Source organism: Phycodurus eques, chromosome 9 (genome assembly GCF_024500275.1).
Source record: "Phycodurus eques isolate BA_2022a chromosome 9, UOR_Pequ_1.1, whole genome shotgun sequence".
Lineage (NCBI taxonomy): Eukaryota > Metazoa > Chordata > Actinopteri > Syngnathiformes > Syngnathidae > Phycodurus > Phycodurus eques.
The window spans coordinates 22281417-22298593 of record NC_084533.1 but is presented as its reverse complement, the minus strand read 5'-3'; the positions used below and the strand labels follow the sequence as shown (position 1 = coordinate 22298593).

General features: G+C 39.7%; 2 protein-coding genes across 2 annotated transcripts; one reads left to right on the top strand and one right to left on the bottom strand.

The window, feature by feature from the left end:
* Positions 1-2528: 2528 nt before the first annotated feature.
* stard14 (START domain containing 14) lies at positions 2529-9409 on the top strand. The gene is made up of 6 exons (XM_061685720.1): positions 2529-2897; positions 4411-4558; positions 5505-5608; positions 5863-5980; positions 6485-6537; positions 8676-9409. Exons 1-6 carry the CDS (start codon positions 2727-2729, stop codon positions 8871-8873), a joined length of 792 nt encoding a protein of 263 aa, XP_061541704.1. The 5' UTR covers positions 2529-2726; the 3' UTR covers positions 8874-9409.
* Positions 9410-12051: 2642 nt separating this feature from the next.
* Positions 12052-16646, bottom strand: pdzd11 (PDZ domain containing 11). Its single transcript, XM_061686004.1, has 6 exons — positions 16556-16646; positions 15595-15692; positions 14614-14754; positions 13441-13539; positions 13104-13164; positions 12052-12996 (listed from the first exon to the last, which is right to left on the bottom strand). Exons 2-6 carry the CDS (start codon positions 15685-15687, stop codon positions 12962-12964), a joined length of 429 nt encoding a protein of 142 aa, XP_061541988.1. The 5' UTR covers positions 15688-15692; positions 16556-16646; the 3' UTR covers positions 12052-12961.
* Between the last annotated feature and the right edge of the window lie 531 nt (positions 16647-17177).

Sequence of the window (17177 nt, the reverse complement as noted above, 5' to 3'; positions counted from 1 at the left end):
AATATATATTTAGAGCTCTTCTATGACTTGCCACTTAATACTCAGCTTTGTGCTCGGAATCGTGTCTGTCCACTTGAACTATGCTGTCTACTCGTGTTTAGCAATGTTGTGTGAATACTATTACTATCTGATGTGTAAAAAGGAGAGTTAATGGTACACAAGTGTTGGCCTATCACATGGAATACAATAAAGATTATTTCACCAAAGGTTTCTTTTTTTTTTAATTTTAATTTTTATTTATTTATTTATTAAATCATTGTTTTGTACAAAAAACTTACAGTTGAAACCTTTTGGAATGACCTGGATTTCTGCCTAAATTGGTCATAAAGTATAATCAAAGCTCATCTAAGTCACGACATAGATAAGCGCCATTTTCAAATCCATTGGCATCTTGAGGTACGAATGCCTTGACTTTATAAGTTTTTCTAGATACGAGCAATTGGAAAAGAAACGAAGAAACCTTCGTTGAGAGTATACTTCAGCCCCCCGCCGCTCGGTAGCCGGATGCCGCCGTAGTGAACTTTACAACATTCGGCCGCCATCAATTCACATTGGTTTCGTCAACAGCGGAAGGATAATATCAGTTGGTGGCGCTAATGCACCATTAGGCTGGTTTGTCAACCGCTAATAAAAACCACAGAAAAACAAGTCGTGTTCTGCGCTTGCATTTTCTGTTTGCAGGTTGTGTGTCGAGCAACTAATACTGTAGAGCGCAATGTTTCTTAATGCTAGCTTTGAGAAATGACGGGGATTTGTTTTTTAATTTAGATTTTACTTAGATTTAGGATCTTGTGGCATCTTTAGAAAATTACAAACCTTATCATCCATCCATTTTCTAAGCCGCTTATCCTCACAAGGGTCGCGGGAGTGCTGGAGCCTATCCCAGCTATCATCGCCTTTCATTACTCGACGATATTTTGCTGTTCATGCAGAAATCCGGGTCATTCGAAAGGGTTCACGGACAGTCACACAGGCATGACTAACATTAAATAGTGATTAATTAGGGCTAGAACAACTTTATTACAATGAGCTGTGATAATGGTCGATATTTGGGGCGGGGGGAGTAATCGTAGACAGAAACTATTGCATATTGTATTTAAGCATTATGTAAGACGTGTGACGACGTTAAGGTGTGGTCAGGTGAACGTGAGGCTACAGGGCAATATGGGATGGCAGAGGTACTTAAGCAGAAGTACAGATACTTATGTAATACATTTTAAAAAGGTAAAAAGTACCAATTCTACTCTTTTACTAGGAATGGGGGGCGGGGGGAACATGGGACAAGTTTAAAGTCACATCAACAACCTCTGTTTTTTGGGGGGGTTTTCAGTTGTGGATTATAAAGGACATTGACTGCAAAAAAAAAAATATATATATATATATATATATATATATATATGTAACTTGTGCATGAAATCATCATTTATGGGTTTACTATTGTGCGTGAACAATTTTGAACATCGGGTAGGCAAATGGAGTGCACCTCTACTAGAAACTGCTACGTCTTTTACCTGACCGTTTCTAAAGTTTCTAAAAGGTGCGCTCGATTTGTTTACTCAACTGTACAGGAATGGTATTACGCATACTGTTTTACTCATTTGTACTTTGTAACCACATTACACAGTACCTACTTCGTGGCCACAACACAATTTATCGCTCAGCCCCTACACCCCCGTACAATATAGATATAAAATGCGTAAAAAAATACTAATTTGTGGACACGATGTATTTGTAATATACAAAATACACTTTCATTATATTAATATAATTCCTTGAAAGTTGGGTAAGAAATGGAGCGCACCTTCGCGGCATACGCGACGTCTAGTACCCACCGTGTGTGTGTGTGTTTGTGTGTGAAGGGTGCGCTCGATTAAATTACCAACTGTTCACGAATGATTTTACAGTTTAGTAATATTAATTTGTTTTATATCGTGCTAAACAAAATATTAATTTATGGCCACGAAATACAAACGTGTGGTTAGGAATTAGGCATAAACTGCGCACGAAATACTCTTTATTGGTCACGAAGTAGGAATAATGTGCGCACAAAATACAAATTAATAATAGTGATATCATATCTGGACAGTTAGGTAAAAAAGGGTAGCGCACCTTCACTGCAATTCGCGACGAAAAGGGACGTAAAGGGTCTAGAAAAGCGGCGCTTGATTTGCTCACCCAAATGTCCAGGAATGATATGACACGTACTTTTATTAATTTGTATTACATTTATTTTAGATAGATGTAACCTGGACATGAAATGCTAATTTCTGGTCACGAAATACAAACTTGTGGTCAAGAAGTAATATTCGTTTGTATTTTTAAAACTTTTTTGGATTAAAGTACAGTTCAGGGTTAGTACTTTTTGGCTTGAGTACAAGAGTCGAATTAGTGCTTTTTTTTTTTTTTTTGTACCTGTACGTAGTGACGTCACCGATGGAGGTGTGTTGCTGTGCGTTTGCGCGCGTGTGTGTGTGTGTGCGTGCGTGCGTGCGTGCGTGCGCGTGTGTGTGAAGGCATGGCTCAGGAATTCGGTCACAAGAATCCGGCTCGACTCGATCTGTGATCACCTTCTCTTTTTATTCAGACAGCAACCCCAAAAAAGCTTGGCTTGACTTTGAGGCGTACAATTTTAGAAGAGCCACCTTGTCGACTTTTTTTTTTTTCCTTTTCGCTCTCTCTCTGGGGTGTTTGCCTTCTTCTTTTGTACTTGCTGGGAGATTGGGACCATGTCTCTTGCCAGCATCCTACCGGAAGAGTCTACGTTTTCTGATTTCAAGAATCAGTGTTTATCCACGGAGAATTGGCTGAGCAAATACAACAGCCAAGGGATGCAGGTGTGGATGGAAGTGCCCACAGACAAGAGCAAGCGCAGAGGGCCTAAAGTACACAAGATCAAGGCGAGTTTTAAAAAAGCGCATGAAAGTGAATTAAATTGTATCTAGAAATTTTTTGAAAACAAACCGTTCTAACACAGCTGTATTATACTTCAGAGTGAAATACAATTGAACTGCACTGAACACATTTACTGCACTGGATCGCAAATATAAGTTTCAACCACTGTAACGTTATGCAAAGCGTGAACATTTAATTCAGTGATTCTTTCATGTACCACTAGAGCGAGCGTGCATACCAACCGGGGTGTGAAACTCATCTTTGTCACGGGCCACATCGTAGTTTTGACTTCCCCCGGAGGGCCGCTACGACTGTGAACACATATAAACGAAAGATTACCTCATATAATTACATCCAGTATACACAACACATTGATGAATAACCAGTTTTGAAATCAGAAGCCTATAAGAACATGTTTTTCAACTATTACATTTCTTTTCAAAGGGGGATTGGTAACAAAAAAAAAATGCTTGGAAATAACACAGTGTTATTACACCAGAACACAATGAGCAATTTTGATTTGCTTTCGCGAGCCACATAAAATGATGTGGTGGACCAGATCTGGCCCCCGGGCCACCAGTTTGACACCAGTGGCGTAGAACCACTGCATGAGAACGGGAGAGAACATTTATTTTCTTTTTTTCGTAGTTAAACTAAAAATATATATATATATTATTATTATATTATTATAGAGATTCATTAAACATGGGAAAATACTTTTCAGAATGCCACTTAAAAATAATTTCGATTTTTTTTTTTTTTTTTTTTTTTTTTTCCCCCCCCCTGCTACTTGTACATAACATTATTCCACGGTGCTATTTGCACTGCATAATTTAGTCATGTGTAACGGTGGTGATCCTGCGCTGTTCCAGCCACACCACCTGGGCTTGGAAACCACATCACCAGTTGGTAGTCAAGTGTGCTAACCACTGAGCTAAAAAGCCCATGCTGATAACTCATCTGCCAGTGCCCACTTGAGGAGTGACATTTGCCAAACGTACACTTGCACAGCCTAGCTGGCATCCATTGTACTTGTTTAGTATCATTTTTATATTTTCAAATTTCTACCTTATTAATTAAAAAAAAAAAAACACACAGTAATGTACTATTCTAATTTCTTTAGATGGTGAAGGTGGGTTTTCGTAAACTGTAAATTCGAATAATCTAAATGAAAAAATATTTGACTGTATAGTGTTAAAGTTGCTTAAATTGTATTTTAATCCATTTCAGTTCAGTTGTATTTAACTTCAAAATTCTATACATTTTCATTTAATCTTTTAGAACTGTTTGTTTTCGAGCACTCACTTAGGGTATATTTTTATGTAAGTTTTTGTGCAATACGTTTTAATTGAAACATTATTTAAGTGCCATTCGTGGCAAAGACGTGCTCTTTTGACTCTGAAGTTTTATGTTTTGCGAAATGAGTCCAAGACAACCCAAGCCAACATTGTCGACATCGGCCGCTCGGTGCAATAAAATTTGACCTTGTGTGCGCGTGCGCGTGTGTGCGTTTTCCAGTGTAAAATAACAATCAAAGACGTCTCCGCGGTGACCATGTACGACGTCATCCACGACAGCGAGTACCGGAAGACGTGGGACGCCGCTATGGTGGAGAGCTTCGACATCGCCCGCGTCTCCGCCTGCGCCGACCTCGGCTACTACTCATGTGAGCGTGCCCGTCTTTCCTGGACTGGTCACCAGCCAATCACACGCCATATATAGAAAAAGAAAAAAAAACATCAATTTTCTACAGCACTTGTCCTCATTAGTGTGGCCGGAGACTGGAGCCTATCACATTTAACTGAGGAGAAAAAAGGCGGCAAAGATGTATAAAGGATTGTCTGGACACTCGACTCACTGCACTGCTCCACATTGGTTGAATCCATATCACATGGTTTATGGGCGCCATGTTGTCTCTATTCCAGGCTTTGCATTAGCCTCGGAGAGTTTTTTTTTTTTTTTTTTTTTTAGCCTTGTCAAGTGGAATTTGGGCGACTTTTGACAAAACGGTTGGTTGTGTTGCTGTAGGCTGTTCCAATCATCCCGGACAAGCCGTGCAAATGCATCGTTCCCCCCCCCCCCCCCCCCCCCCCCCCCCCAAAAAAAAAAAAAAAAAAGGTTACGCCTGTGCGAGGTAAACCCTATCTTGAAAACATATGAATCAAACAAAATCCTGCATCATTACTTTAAAGAGATTCCTAATACATTTATCTTTTGTCCAAAAAGTATATATATATATATATATTTTTTTTTTTTTGACAGGGGTGTTTTACATCTTGTAAATAGTCAGATGTTGCATTGCATTCCATAGGGACGTTATGTCATGCTGGGTAACGATATGGCACCCTCTCCTGTCACTGTCCAGACTTTCTTTAATATGGCTTTGAAAGGCCTTGTCTTCATTATTTACGTTCCATTGGACATCCTTGTAAGGACGTCCCTGACCATTTCTAGTCATGAGCCTGGTGTTGACCCTTTTAAGAGGATGCAGGAGGCCCCTGAGTGCTGTCCAGTGTGTTTGTTGTCACAACAAGGCGCATTTCCAGAAGGACAACCGAGGGAAAACACATCAAGAAGCTCTAATATCGCTGGGTCTCATTTGTCCTGCGCAGGGCATTGTCCAAATCCGATAAAGAACCGAGATGTGGTGACCCTGCGCTCGTGGCGAGTGACGGACGACGAGTACATCATCATCAACTTCTCCGTCAAACATCCGGTATGCCTCCACGTGTCCGCCATGTGTGGATCCTTTTTTTTTTTCTTAAATACATTACAATACGGTTTTCAAAAAGTGAAACTGGTATAATAAACAGAATCATGACACACAGAGTGAATTATTTCATTTGGTTCGTAATTTGATGATTATAGCTTACAGCACTGGTTCTCAAACTTTTTACACTTTTTTATAATTTAACTTTTAACTACACTATTCTAATTCATTGAGATGCATCTGTATTTTGCCTTGTCCAGAAATTCCCCCCTCGCAGTGACATGGTGAGAGCCGTTTCCATCATCACCGGTTATTACATCAAGCCCACGGGTCCCAGCAGCTGCATTTTCATCTATCTTTCACAAGCCGACCCCAAAGGTCGGATGGACTTCAACACGAATGATTCAACTTGGAACTGTTTTTTAAATTTATTATTATTTTGCGATGCTAACATGATGTTCAGCTCAAATTTGACAGCAATAAAAATATGTCATAAGTCATTCTTCCAAAATGTTGAAACTGTGAAACTGGACATTCCATAAATGTCTGTAATGTACCGTATATGGGACAGTGGGAACAGTGTTCAAGAGGGAGCTTGAAACAGTCCTGAGAACTGTCTGTGTTTCCATCACGTTTGCGATGGGGTCATGGGGGAATCTAGAAACAGTAAAAGAGTAAAACATCATGACAATGTTCATAATTGTTATTTTTTTTTATGTCTTTGGTAAAATAGGACATGATATGGTTGGATAGTAGATGCTTTTATCCCAAAATGTTTGGTGCCAAACATAACTACACTTACCCTTTTCTCCAAAATATTGATTCAGGATTAGGATTGTATGTAAGGGTTATTCTGAATATTTGGTGTCTTTTTCTTCCCAGGTTCTCTTCCAAAGTGGCTGGTAAACAAAGCTTCTGAGGTCCTGGCGCCGCGGGTAAGTCAAGACACAAGCTACAGTGAGCTCTTTAATGGGTCGCCCAAGGCTTTTTCCTCCGAGGGCCACATAATACAGAGGGTCCTCGGTTTACGATGGTCCTGACCTATCACGTTTCGAAGTTACAAGCAGCGTGCAATAAAGCAGTATTAGTATGCAAGCAGATAAATACAGTAAAGGGTGTTCCCGAAAATTTGACATCTTTAGAAATGTGAAAATCTGATTAACAAAATGTCCTGGGGCTGGCAAAACAAATTAGATAGGCTTCGTGGTGAAACCCCCCCCCCCCCCCCCCCCCCCAAAAAAAAACCACATTTATTTATCAAATTGTTTACCGGCGTTAGCGGCTGGCGCTACTGTGGTTCTGACGTCATTTTGTGCTATCGCCCAAGATGGTGTCCCCTTGAAATTGACGAATCTCCCCTATTATTATGTTTATTTCTTATTCCACGAAGACAGTATTCTTCAAAATACCGTGTTTTGACAAGTTCTGCCACATACAACCTATTCTTGCACCAAAAAAGAAAAAGAAAAAAGGGTTTAGTATCCCTTTAATCCTGCTGTGTAAGGTTCTGATGTATCAAGAGTTAGGGTTGGGCCCACAAATTTTGGCCACACCTGATCTTAAAGAAACTGCTAATTACTGTATGTGTGTGAAAGATTTATTTTCCCCAAATTAGTGTGTGTGGTTAAAAAGGCAAACCAAAAGGTTTAATGTGTCTCAAAAGACAATGGTAACCATAGAAACTGCTTTGAAGGGCCCGTTCTGGTGCGCTTGCTAACTAAAGAGCTGTTGACGTCTCAGCCGACACAACTCGTTCCCCCAGTTTGTTGGACCATGTGTGTGTGTGTGCGTGTACGTGTACGTGTGTCTGTGTGTGTGATCATTAGTGTGTGCATGTTGATGTGTGTGTGCTTGTGTGCTGAGGAATGTGTGTATGTTTGCCCACGCGTGTGTCAAAGTGTGGTGTGATCATTTGTGTGTGTGTGTGTGTGTGTGTGTGTGCATCTGCGTGTGTGCATGTCAATGTGTGTGCATGTCAATGTGTATGTACGTGTGTGTGTGTGTACAAGTGCATGTGTGTCAATGTGGGTGTGTAGTGTTGAGAAAGGGAAATTAATATATATATTAATATATGTATTCATTTATATATATATTCGTGTAGTTACAGAAGAGTGTCAGATGCTTATTCACGTCTGCTGCAATTACGAGGTTGCTCCGGCGACACTGCTTAACGTTTCATCAAGTGAGCCAAGGATCGTGCTGAGAAACACTCCTTAAACCTTAACAAGCTTAACCAACAGCATAGAAATCATTAAAAAAATAAAAATAAAAACTTTGAAGAAACCCTTCCCATACACTGGAAACACATTTAAACTTATTAAAACACTTTAAAAATATATATATTTCTTAGCACCTCGAAACACATTTAAACTTATTAAAACACAATTTTTTAAAAAGTATTTCTCAGCGCCTCTTCTCACGCTCTCACCGTCAAGAAATGGCAGACTATTGTGTAACATCACTTTGAGGAAAAGGAAAACAACTCTTTCGCTTGCATTGTTCTCCAAATAAGAGCAACAGCGTGCTTGCGGCAAGCTGCTTATTTGTCACTCCCGGTTGAAGTTAACTGTCAAACTGACACATAAAACAAAAATAAATTAATAAACAGTGTATATTTACCGGTAATCCAAAAATGTTTAATCAAACCATGTAATTTCGTCTGCTAGTGTAATGCTAACATATAATGCGAAATGCCATAGAGGGGCTAACCGAAATTAGCATGGTAATTGTAAACCTCTAAACAATTGCCAGTTTGTTTGGAGATGGAGAAACATCAAAAAACGCACCAAACAAGTTGAGACTACATCGCTATTCGCTACAAACTTTGAGAAACAAGACGGGCTTCAAAATGTCACTCTTAAAGCAGAAAAAAAATTCAGTGCTGCCCAGCATGTTGGGCTACACTGAAGGCGCGAAAGTCTGTATTCAGAACTGTTGTTTTTTTAAAATTTGTAATATTTTTTTAAAGATCTGTAATAATATATGATATTCATGTGTGTATTTATATACATGTAAATGACTGTATGTGATAGTTTGTGAATAGTGTTGGTAATCATTGTCCTCCTCCATCCAGATGCTGCGGTACGTTCTCCAGGCGGGTCAGAAGTACCCCGAGTGGAAGGAGCAGAACTCTCCGGAGCAGAAGCCCTGGCTGTTTCCCGAGCAGTGCACCCTGCCCAAGATGGACCCCGCCGAACTGGCCATACAGCGGGGCGACTCGCTGGAGAACGTGGACGAAAGCTCCAAACAGGACGCTAACCCTCAGGAATGACGTGTTTACACATTTTGGAATCGCCTCAGTCCATGCTGAAATAAGATGAATGAATTATTATTTTGTTGTTGGTACTTTAGCGCACATGTTTGGGCGTTGTTGCTGCACTATATGTTTTTACAGTCGTTTTTTTTCCGTTGGGCCCTTTTCATTGTTTTCACAAAAATAAAAGGAGTTTTGGGTCCCATGGAGCTCAGCGCACATGAAATCGATTCATTTTTTAAGGAAAATATAAAAATTATAAGCTGTGCGTTTGGTATTAATGCGATTTTTACTTTTGGTGGCACACATCTTTTTTTTTTTACATGCAATACTGGAAGACTATTTGTGCAACAAAGTCGTAAATATTTTATTTTTTTTCTTGTACTGTCTCGTTTTAATATCTGCTTACTTGATTGATAGAAATGATCTGTTGTATTTATTTGATGTTTATGATTGAGGAAAACACTGAAATGAAGCCCGGTGGCAGACAGATTTTTTTTTCTGATGATGTTCAGCTGATGTCTGCTTGTGAACTTTTGGGGGAGAGAAAATAAACCGAGCAAGGTTGACTTGTTTTACATTTGATTTATGGCCCTTTAAGTGTTTTTCTTACAAACAATTAAGTTATTGACTACGACGTCTAAAACAAAATCCCTTTGAGCATTTATTCAATATCCTACAAGTGCGCTTGTCTGTAACTAGTACACTCTTTGTCCTCATTAGTGACACAATTCAGCATACTAGTAGAAGGACTTAGGTGCCCTACAAGAATGGTTGTCTTACTAGTGATGTTTTTTTCCACTACTGTATGACATTTCTGTCCACTAGTAGAATGACTACTACACACTAGTAGAACTTGTACTAGTAGGATGCAGAGGTCATCTAGCGTATGGTTTTGCCTGACTATTAACATACTCATTTTACTAGCATTCTATGCACCCTAGTTCTTCTAGTGTGCTGAATTGTCCATGTACTAGTACACTCTCTGTCCTTTCTAGTAAGGCAATTAAGCGCACTAATAGAATGACTACGTTTCTAGTCAGGCAAAACTGTGCACTAGTTGACAACCGCAAGCGACTAGTACTACAAATTACACAATTACAGTATAGTAGTTAACATCTAGTGCTTCACTAGTAGTACTAGAATCATAGCACCGAGTTGTCAAATAGCGCAGTTTTGTGCCACGTGTAACGTTGTTCTACTAGTGAGCCTTCGTCATTCTAGTAGTGTGCTGGATCGTCCATGCGCTAGTATGCTTTGTCCTCACTAGTAAGAAAATTCAGCACACTAATAAAACGACTGAGAACAAATATGGTGCACTAGTAAAACAACACCAGTATGATGTAGATGTCAACTAGTGCACAGTTTTGCCTCACTAATAACATTGCCATTCTACTAGGGCGGTGAATTGACCATGAACTAGTGTGCCCTTTGTCCTCACTGCTAAGACAATTCAGCGCCCTCGTAGAATAACAAGGGCACACCAGTACAGTAACTGTCTTACTAGTGAAGTTTTTCCCGCTACTGAATAACATTTCTGAGCAGTAATAGAAATTGTGTAATGTACTCTACTATAATGATACTAATGAGGAAAAAACGTGAAGTAGAACAAAACCATGCTACTAGTAACATAAAATTATACTCGTTAACATCTAGTGTACAGTTTTACCCCACTAATAATATGTAGTCATTCTTCTGGCAGTCACTTGTTTTGTTTTTTGGTGCACATTTAATTGTTTTTCCAGTCAATACACGGTGCTGGCAAAGTAGATGAAGAAAAAAAAAAAAGATTTGTTATTTATCATACATAATGCTATATAATAAACTGGATAATTTCCCGGTAAAGTGGTTAGTCACTGATGGTCACTGATGTCCGGAATTTTCCAAGGCTATGGCCCGCCAATTTTGTTGAATATGTATTCCCACGTCCTTAATCGAGCGCTCCAATTGGGTACTTTTGAGCCATTCAAAATGGTTTTAAAAGATCTTTTTTTTTGGGGGGGGGGGGGGGGGGGGGGCATTTTAGGCTAAATATAATTTAATAATAGAATCTGGAGAAATCGCTGCATGTAAGCGGCAAGGCCGAAAACCAACATTGATGCCCGTGACCTTCGATCCCTCAGGCGGCACTGCATCAAAAACCAACATCAATGTGTAAAGAATATCACCATATGGGCTCAGGAATACTTCAGAAAACCAATGTCAGTAAATACAGTTTGGCGCTACTTCCGTAAGTGCAAATTGAAACTCTACTATGCAAACCAAAGCCATTTATCACCAACACGCAGAAACGCCGCCGGCTTCTCTGGGCCCGAGCTCATCTAAGATGGACTGATGCAAAAAAGTGTTCTGTGGTCCGACGAGTCCACATTTCAAATTGTTTTTTGGAAATTGTGGACGTTGTGTCCTCCGGGCCAAAGAGGCAAAGAACCATGAGGACTGTTATGGATGCAAAGTTCAAAAGACAGCATCTGTGATGGCATGGGGCTGTGTTAGTGCCAATGGCATGGGTAACTTACACATCTGTGAAGGCACCATTAATGCTGAAAGTTACATACAGGTTTTGGAGAAACATATGCTGCCATCCAAGCAACGTCTTTTTCATGGACGCCCGTGCTTATTTCAGCAAGACAATGCTAAACCACATTCTGCGCGTGTTACAATAGCGTGGCTTTGTAGTAAGAGTGCGGGTACTAGACTGGCCTGCCTGCGGTCCAGACCTGTCTCCCACTGAAAATGTGTGGTGCATTATGAAGCGTAAAATACGACAAGCGAGACCCCTGACTGTTGAACAGCTGAAGCTGTACATCAAGCAAGAATGGGAAAGAAGTCCACCTACAAAGCTTCAACAATTAGTGTCCTCAGTTCCCAAACGTTTATTGAATGTTGTTAAAAGAAAAGGTGATGTAACACAGTGGTAAACATGACCCTCCCCCAGCTTTTTTGGAACGCGTTGCAGCCGTAAAATTCTAAGTTAATGATTATTTGCTAAAAATAATCAAGTTTATCAGTTTGAACATTAAATATCTTTGTAGTGTATTGAATTAAATATAGGTTCAACATGATTTCCAAATAATTGCATTCTGTTTTTGTTTAACACAACATCCCAACTTCATTGGAATTGGGGCTGTAAGTGACCCCAAATCTTTCAACAGTTGTTTATGTAATTCAAAGATTTGCATATTTCACACACCAATGAAAAAAAAACGATTTCATTTTTATTTTTAAGTGTAATATAACAAGGTAAAATCATGACAGTGACGAAAAGAGAGTAAAGACAGGATCAAGCAAGAAATGGTGGTACAGCAACAGAATGATTGAATCTGATAAAAATACACTTTACAATATCAATCAAATCCATCCATCCATCCATTTCCCGTACCGCTTCTCTTCACTAGGGTTGCGGGCGGGCTGGAGCCTATCCCAGCTATCTTCGGGCAACAGGCAAGGTACACCCTGAACTGGTCACCAGCCAATCGCAGGGCACAGATAAACAAACAACCATTCACATTCACAACTACAGGCAATTGAGAGTCTTCAATTAACCTACCTCACATGTTTTTGGGATGTGGGAGGAAACCGGAGTACCCGGAGAAAACCCACGCAGGCACGGGAAAACATGCAAACTTCAAACAGGCGGGGCCGGGATTTGAACCCCGGTCATCAGAACTGTGAGGCAGATATGCTAACCGGTCGCCCATCAATCAAATCAAACATGACAATTCATAAATATTGACAATAATGTCATAAGGCTGTCATCTATTTACAATAAGTAAAAACTGCATGTAGAAGAGCAATGCGCTTGATATATTGGATTAGTTCACTTTCACAGAAAGCTCCTGATTTATTTTTAAGATCTATTTTTGTGTGCACATGACCATAATATTTACATTTCACACACAAGCCTTTCTACATAGATTATCAGGTATTTCCGCTCATATGGGCTAGTCGAAAAATTCTAACTTCTTCCACTTAAAAGCTTTGTTAAAGTGACGCTCTTTGACTACATAGATTCATTTGTATTCATAGATGCAAATGAGCTGCATTTAGGGGGGGGGGGGGGGTGTCCCTGCCTCAGTCCTTCTTCCTTGTTTCTCTGATGCCACCTAGTGGACAGTCCTCTCCTTCTGCCTCTGGTAGTCTGAAAAGAACACAGCGGAACACTTTTTTTTGGTTGTTTTTTTTGACTTTACATGATGATGATTCCCTTGCTGTGATTATTTGGACTTTCTTTGTTAGACAACTTACTGTAAGGGAAGAAGCGGACCCTCATCAGGATTTCTCGTGCAGTCTTTAGAATATCCACAGCCTGAAAACACAGACACACACACACACACGCGCGCGCAATGAGATAGGCTGAGTTAGACTTTAAATCGATCAGTAATGAGCTGAACAGTGAACCTGCGCTATATTTGAAAATCTTACATAATTCTATTCCGAGTAGTCAGCGTAAAAATATGTAAATTCTTTTCCCATGTTCAATTATAAAAAACGCCCCTCACCCCATCCACTAGCTTACCACTCACTCGCCAAAACAGTAGCACCACTGATTTGTTATTTGGCACACAAAAAGATTGTGACTTACTCTGGAATGTTCTATGTCTTGGAAATCCACCTCGTTGACCGAAAGAACTTGGTCTCCTTCCTGTAGTCCTGCTCGGTGGGCGTCAGAGTCCGGAACCACCTGCCGACACGGAGCAAGGCGATTGTCAATGAATCTATTTTATTGATTGTCAGTCTTTGGATCTAGATTTTATTTTTATTTTTTCGCGGCTTCCATAGTTCTAAGTTAGGCATCATTATTGTACTTGGAGTGCTATACTTTATATTAGGGCTGCACGATTATGGCCAAAATTATAATCACGATTATTTCGATCCATACTGTAATCACAATTATTATTCCCCATAATTCCTCATGTTAGGGAAAACATCTGCATTTTTATTGAACTACTTTTCAACAAACAATATATAAACAGTTTTCAGTGCAAAATGAAACGTTCAATAAGAACAAGGCTTTACACGATCACCAAGTTTAAAAAAAACGATAACTGATCACCGATTCGATCACAAGATGGAGCAATGTGTCTATTTACATGACTTGCTCATTTATTGTATATACTTGTGTGCTTTATACTGTATACATCCATCCATCCATTTTCTGTACCGCTTATCCTCACAAGGGTTCCGGGCATGCTGGAGCCCATTCCCAGCTCAAATTATTCTCTAGCATTTTAGACAAAAGTTAAAACACCAATGACCTCTTAGGGGGCATTCAAGGATTGGCCACTGACATAAGTTTAGGTCAAATCAACATTACAACTGACAGAAATAATGAGTGCTAACTTACTGTAATTAAATTACTTTATTGCAATTAAATTACTTTAATAAATACTGTTAATGACATGCTTACTCAAACTTTCTCACTGTGCCGGCTATATGGACGGGTGTTGTCCAGAGTTTGAGTCCGTTTGACACTTTTCTTGTTTTGTTCCCCGAAAGCCGATCAGCTGATCAACATAAATGCTAATTATAGGCCGATAATTTGGTTTGAGGAGAAATAAAGAAAATCCCAGATGTGGAAATATCCCCAAAAGCAAAACTTGTTTTGAATCATGCCACTGTCATTTACTTTTTCTTTTTACCGCATGTGAGAGCAATGATTGAAATTGGAAATGGGATTGCTGCACAAACAATCTTAGAAACACACACACACACACACACACACACACGCACACACACACGCACACACCCATTTCACCTTGGATATGAAGATTCCCAGCTGTGAGGCCTTGCCGCCGCGAATGTTGAAGCCCAGCTGCGCTCCCGGAGGTTTCTTCAAGACCACGGTGCGAGGGAGGAACTGGGTCAGCTCGTTGTTGTAGTCGGGGTGTTGGACTCGCTAAAACAACAAAAGATTAACACTGGTAAATATGGTGGAAAACTGACTTTGTCATGGCTTGTATACCACGTTTTTTCCTGCGTCGAAAGTTTGAAATTGGCCGGCGCCTTCTAATTTCGGGCCACCTTCCTTTCTAAAACGAAATGAATGAAAAATTGCAGTATTACAGTGTATATATTAGGGCTGCAACTAACTATTTTTTAATCATTGATTAATCTCTTTTTTTTATTACTTAAACAATCAGATAAAAAACATTTTTAAATTTCCATCCCTTGATTAAAAAAAACCCAGGACATTTCAAATTGACAATACAGAAAACACAAACAAAGTGGTTTAGTCCCTAACATGTCAGAAGATGGGGAAAAATGTTGATCATTGTTTTCCAAAGTAAAAGCAGATGTCTGCAAATGTCTTCTTTTGATTAAACACTCAGGCAATCACTCTGTTTCCATGAGAAATCTGAGAATTATCGATTATCAAAACAGGTTGGTTGTAGATTAATCGTTGCAGCTCTACATTAGTGTTCCATGCAATATTGCGATTCATTGTCACGCCGCCACTTTATTGTGTTTTATGTATACATACATACTACAATGCCCTCGCACATGGGAAAGAAGAGCCACAGTCGGCGATGCACTTTCAGCCATTAATGATATGAACAGTTAAAGAACGATAAAATGCATGTAAAAACTTCACAGGAAAAAGGCTTGTTTGAGTTAGTGGGGGTGACACGGCATTCGTACGTGTGATCAAAAATGATCAGAAACAATTGGAGCCAGGAAAAACCCTGCATACTGTATGGATTCTTTGAAATGCTAAAACACAAACAAAGTGACTTGCCTCTTGAGGAGGAACCCAGGCTGGTGGGTTCTCATAAGAGGGCAGGAAGACCACTGGCAACTGGTAGTCATCATAGGGAATCTTCTGATCCATTGTTGCTGCACACACATTAAGTAGGGTTTCAAACAAGAGTTAAGGTTTGAAATTAGGGTTTGTACTCAAGGACAGTGCTTGGGTTTAATGTCCGGGTGAGCGATTTGTGTGCGTGTTGACCTTCCCGCATGACTCCTTGCTTCCTTCCTTTCTAACATCATTCCTCTCTCCCTCCTTCTTATAATCCATCCTTGTTTCTTTCCTTCATATTCCATCCCATCCTTGCAACCTCCCTTTCGTACATCATTTTCCTTCTTTCCTTCCTTTCACAACAGCTTTCATTACGTCTACCCTACATTAATTTCATCCTATCTCCCTTCTTTTCATTCATCCTTGTTTCCTTCTTGCCTTCCTTTCAGATCATCCTCAGTACCTTCTATCCTTGCAAGCTCCCTCCCTCCCTTTCATACATACATCCTCGCTTCCGTTCTCCCTTCTTTCCCACATGATTCATCTTTTCCTTCCTACCTAACTTTCATTATTATTCTTATTTAAAATTTAAATACGTGTTTGTCCCATCCCCTATAGTTCCATAGATCCATAGAAACAAGTGCAAACGATCGAAACACTCCAAGACACACAGTTACACCTCATTGTCAGCCACAGTAAATGACAGGCCAATTCAAAACGGGGAATTTTTTAAGTTTGTAGTTCGGGTTAAAACGAACGAAACGACCAAAACATTTGTAAACAGGGCGACTAATGCTAACGTTAGCTTAGCGGCTAGCCGCAGCCGGAGGCGCTCTGCCACGCTTAACGCACACTTTAGCTCACTTGTATCATTCTCAGACGCATACTAGTGGACATGAAGCATGCGTATTAGTCTTTTAAAATGAATAAAAGTGACACAATCCAAATTTAATCTCACCCAATGGGTCTGATTGGAGCGACGAGCGCTGCTTCTTTTTTTTATGTTACAACCGGACGTCGTGCACAGTATCGCCCCCTGGCAATTGGAGGAGACTTGCATCCGTTGCACCTTCACTCAAAACTCAGTGAACTCGGTCCAAGATCAACGTAAATACCAACCAGAAGTGTTCTTTTTGGTTTGTTTTTTTGTTTTTAAAAGCCGTTTGGACATGAATTCGATACTCTTGATAACCAGTTTAAGGTCCATATATGAGCACACTCTTCGTTCTCAGTAAGACTCATCAGTATTCCACAGGAAGCAGTTCAACTGACCTTGTACCTTGCAAATACAAAAGCTTTAGGAGTAACAACAGCTTCTTTTACACCCCAGCAGTGCAATGGAACAAAGTGTCAGAGATTTAAAAAAAAAAAAAAAAAAAAAAGTGATTCCTTGACTACTTTCAAAGGAACCCTTAAAAAATGGCTACAAAACAATAAATAAATACAAAAATGTAGTTTTATTTCTATTCATTTTAATGTTCCAATTAGATTAATTTTAAGTTACCAGTATATATCGCTCTATTGCCCCGCTGCTGCCATGACCTTGTTTATCGTTTAAAGTTTATCCACCTTAAAAGAAA

Coding starts and splice junctions, on each gene's coding strand:
- stard14 (XM_061685720.1), top strand. CDS start 2,727: ATGTCTCTTGCCAGCATCCTACCGGAAGAGTCTACGTTTTCTGATTTC. Junction 4,559..5,504: donor CGACCTCGGCTACTACTCAT/GTGAGCGTGCCC, acceptor TGTCCTGCGCAG/GGCATTGTCCAAATCCGATA. Junction 5,981..6,484: donor TTCACAAGCCGACCCCAAAG/GTCGGATGGACT, acceptor TTTTCTTCCCAG/GTTCTCTTCCAAAGTGGCTG.
- pdzd11 (XM_061686004.1), bottom strand. CDS start 15,687: ATGGATCAGAAGATTCCCTATGATGACTACCAGTTGCCAGTGGTCTTC. Junction 13,540..14,613: donor TGGGAATCTTCATATCCAAG/GTGAAATGGGTG, acceptor CCGTGTCGGCAG/GTGGTTCCGGACTCTGACGC. Junction 13,165..13,440: donor AAGACATAGAACATTCCAGA/GTAAGTCACAAT, acceptor CTGTGTTTTCAG/GCTGTGGATATTCTAAAGAC.